Source organism: Solanum stenotomum, chromosome 1 (assembly GCF_019186545.1).
Source record: "Solanum stenotomum isolate F172 chromosome 1, ASM1918654v1, whole genome shotgun sequence".
Classification (NCBI taxonomy): domain Eukaryota; kingdom Viridiplantae; phylum Streptophyta; class Magnoliopsida; order Solanales; family Solanaceae; genus Solanum; species Solanum stenotomum.
The window spans coordinates 24,815,796-24,819,277 of record NC_064282.1 but is presented as its reverse complement, the minus strand read 5'-3'; the positions used below and the strand labels follow the sequence as shown (position 1 = coordinate 24,819,277).

At 30.9% G+C, this 3,482-nt stretch overlaps 1 protein-coding gene across 1 annotated transcript; it reads left to right on the top strand.

Annotated features, from left to right (window-relative positions):
* Positions 1-2,208: 2,208 nt before the first annotated feature.
* LOC125866366 (protein trichome birefringence-like 6) lies at positions 2,209-3,480 on the top strand (the record flags this gene model as incomplete). The annotated part of the gene is made up of 2 exons (XM_049546775.1): positions 2,209-3,128; positions 3,309-3,480. Coding segments are annotated over exons 1-2 (909 nt in total), but the record flags the coding sequence as incomplete, so codon positions are not given.
* Positions 3,481-3,482: the final 2 nt, after the last annotated feature.

The window sequence follows — 3,482 nt, the reverse complement described above, 5'->3', positions numbered from 1 at the left end:
ACATGTATTATTTTGACCCATCCAACAAGTTATTAACGTCCATTTTATTACGGTAACCGTGATCATTAATCATGACCTCATCATGAATGACGTTTTCACAAGTGGATTCATTTAAATTCTCTGAGATTTCATCTCCAAACGAATTTTGCGGCGTCGAAACACTCTTTAAATTAATAAATGTTAATTTATTGATTAAATAATATCTCTATAAAATAATAATATTGCATGTCCCACCTATATTAATTTAGTGAGGTTAGATTGTACTCTGCCCTATTTTTAGTACTCGTTTTGAATATATTTTGGTACATGTTATGTATCTTTAATTTACTTTTTTAAACTTGGTGCAATATTAAAATCAGGCGAACCAATTTAAACGGGAGAGTAATAAATATAGGGTAATGTTAAATGGTCAGAAAATTTGGCCAGAAATTTAAAAATTATAATATCTTTTTTATTTTAAAATAAACTGATCTTTTTTCCATTTTTTAGTTAAAATATATTAAAATTAAAAGGATAAAAATATTTTAAAAGATAAAACAACATAGATAAAATATCATTCTGACCAAATTTTTTGGCCAATCATAAATATATTTCAACAAGCTTCGTTGAAGAGGGCGGCTTCTCTTTTTCAAAATCTGTTTCAATAGTGTATGCAGTGGCGGAGGCAGGAATTCTATCAAGGGGGTTCAAATAAAACATAGGCGAAATCCTGAACCCCATAAACCATTGAGCTACTCCTTTGACATATGCTCAGGGGGTTCAATTTTAAATATATACACATACACAAAAAAATTGATCTTATATATATAGTGTAATATTTTTTTCGAGGGGGGTCGGATGACCCCCTGGATACACTCTACATCCGCCACTGAGTGTATGGGTCACAAATGTTAAATGCAAGTGGGGTCTTAAATGGCCTAATTTTTTTTTTGTAAACGATGTTTGAATTAAATGAACATAGGATGAAGGGTGTCAACGTTCTTTATGAATAAAAAACTTGATGCTTCTTAATTTTCTGGAATAGGACCTAACTAGAATTTAAATTTTATGACTTACTTTTGAAAATCTATCCTGATTCATTTGATTTATTAACTCTAAAATCTATTATTTATAATTATTTAATATTTGAAAAAGATTTATTGAAATAGAATGAACCCATGTTATAAAAGTTAGGGGCAGTATGGGACCACAATGGCCAAAATTTTTTATTCATTGCCAAGATGTAACTAATTTGTTTTAAAGGAAAAGAAAAGAAAAAATATTTTTCAATAACCATTTATATTTTATACTTGCAAAAAAAAAAACGTCACCCGTTTTTGTCACCATCTTTTCCATAATTCCGCCAGAAGCTGAGCACACGTTTCCATTATCTGCTCTCTCTTCTGAATAATTTATCATAATTTTTGTGTAGTATTCTTATAATCACTTATAAATTATACATAATTTTTTAATAGATTATTTATATTTCAAAATTAAAATATCTTAGATGGAAATATAAAAATTTGCTGTAAAGGAAATATAAAATTTATAACAAAAAATAATGGAAATATAGAATATCAAATCTGATTTCTATTCTGGATTAGTTGTTTGTATATTGCTATCAAATTCCTCCGCACCTTTGGATGTCAGCATGTGCCAGTGACTTTTTTTTTCTAATTAAAAGAGAGAATTTTCAAAAGACCTCCCTTAAGTTATGCTTTATCACCTATAAATTAAAAGAATTTAACATTTATTATATATATTTAAAAAATAATTTTAATGAAGATATTATTAATGAACATTCGAATTCCTTCATTTACGTTAATTATTCACATTAATAATTTTATACAAAATATTTTGACCAAGAGAAATTTGGAAAATCTTATGAAATATTTTATTCCTCCTTACCAATGACACACTCTAAAACATTAAATTTTCAACAACGAACAAATAAACTATTAGTTTGTGGACCAGAGGGAGTTGCATGCAAGTTAAGCACCGCTGTCTTGAAAAAATAGGGTCATGCCTCTTGCCCTAGGTATATTTACAGCATGTGCATATTTGACAACTACTCCTTTGAATGGAGTTAAGGTGTAACCAAAAGTTAAAGAAAACCAAATTCACTCACTTTTGTCAATTCTCACATTATCCTTTTCCACCACCCCATCATCAATTTTGTCACAATTCTCATTATCTGCTTTTTCCCGGTCATTGTTTTATTAATCATTTTGAATTGAACTTATCCATTTTCTTTTGATTAGTTGTAGTAATATATTAGTATATTAAATTATTGCATGTGCCACAGTGCATTACCATACCTTAACCACTCTTCTTGACTTGTAGTGGAGTACTATAATAGAAGAAGAAAAAAACCCTGAGAAAAAAAAAAGCAGTTTACTCAGAGAAAATCTCATGGAGAAACAGAGAAGTTTCTCCATTAAACCTACAAGGCTATGGCTTTTCTCTTTCACCATTTCATTTTCTCTAATATTTTTCATCTTTTTCTCTATATGGGTTCTCAATCTTCCACTATATAGTCGTCAAGAAACTCATTTTCAGTTCAACAGTACGACTACTGCTGCTTCAGTCTCTTTGGGTCTCAGATCTCCTTTCAAGATTCAATCTTTAACTGGTCTTCACAGAAATTACTCAGCAACCCAAATCAAGAACTCGATTTTGGTGAGTACCCATTTCAGTAGAGTTGAAAATGAGTCCCAAGTTTCTAACTTTTCAACATTTGAGGGAATCTTGGAAAAGGAAAGTCAGCCACGATCAGTGGCTTATGATATAAATAGTGAAAAAAAATTGACCTTTTTCGGTAACCGTTCGACCAAATCTGAAACTGTTTCTTCTAAGGGTCTTGAAATAGATAGTACCAATAGTAGTATTTCTATTTGGAATCAGCAGCAGAAGAATGTGTCTATTACTTTGTCTAAGAAAGAAGAAGTTTCTAGTGATGTGCTTCAGGTGGTGAATAAGAAAGAATGTGACATCACAAAAGGGAAGTGGGTTTTTGATGAGAACTATCCTTTGTACACAAATGCTTCATGTCCCTACATTGATGAAGGTTTTAGTTGTGAAAATAATGGGAGATTGGATAAGAATTATATGAAATGGAGGTGGCAACCTCAAGATTGTGACATTCCAAGGTAAAACAATAAGAACTTGACTCTTTTGCCCCTTGTTTTTTTCCTCTTTTTTTTTTGTATGTGTGTGGATCCATTGCTTAAGTTGTACACTTTCATTGTCTGGCTAGTAATAGAGTTGGAAGAGTAATAAGAAAGTTTGAAATAAAACAATTCTTAGCTTGTGACTTTTGTATGGTACAGATTCAATGCTACTCAGATGTTGGAACTTATTAGAGGTAAAAGATTAGTGTTTGCTGGTGACTCCATCAACAGGAATCAATGGGAATCGATGTTGTGCTTGTTAATGGGAGCAATAAAAGATCCAAGAAAGGTTTATGAAACTCGTGGCCGGAGAATAACCAAAGAGAAGGGAAA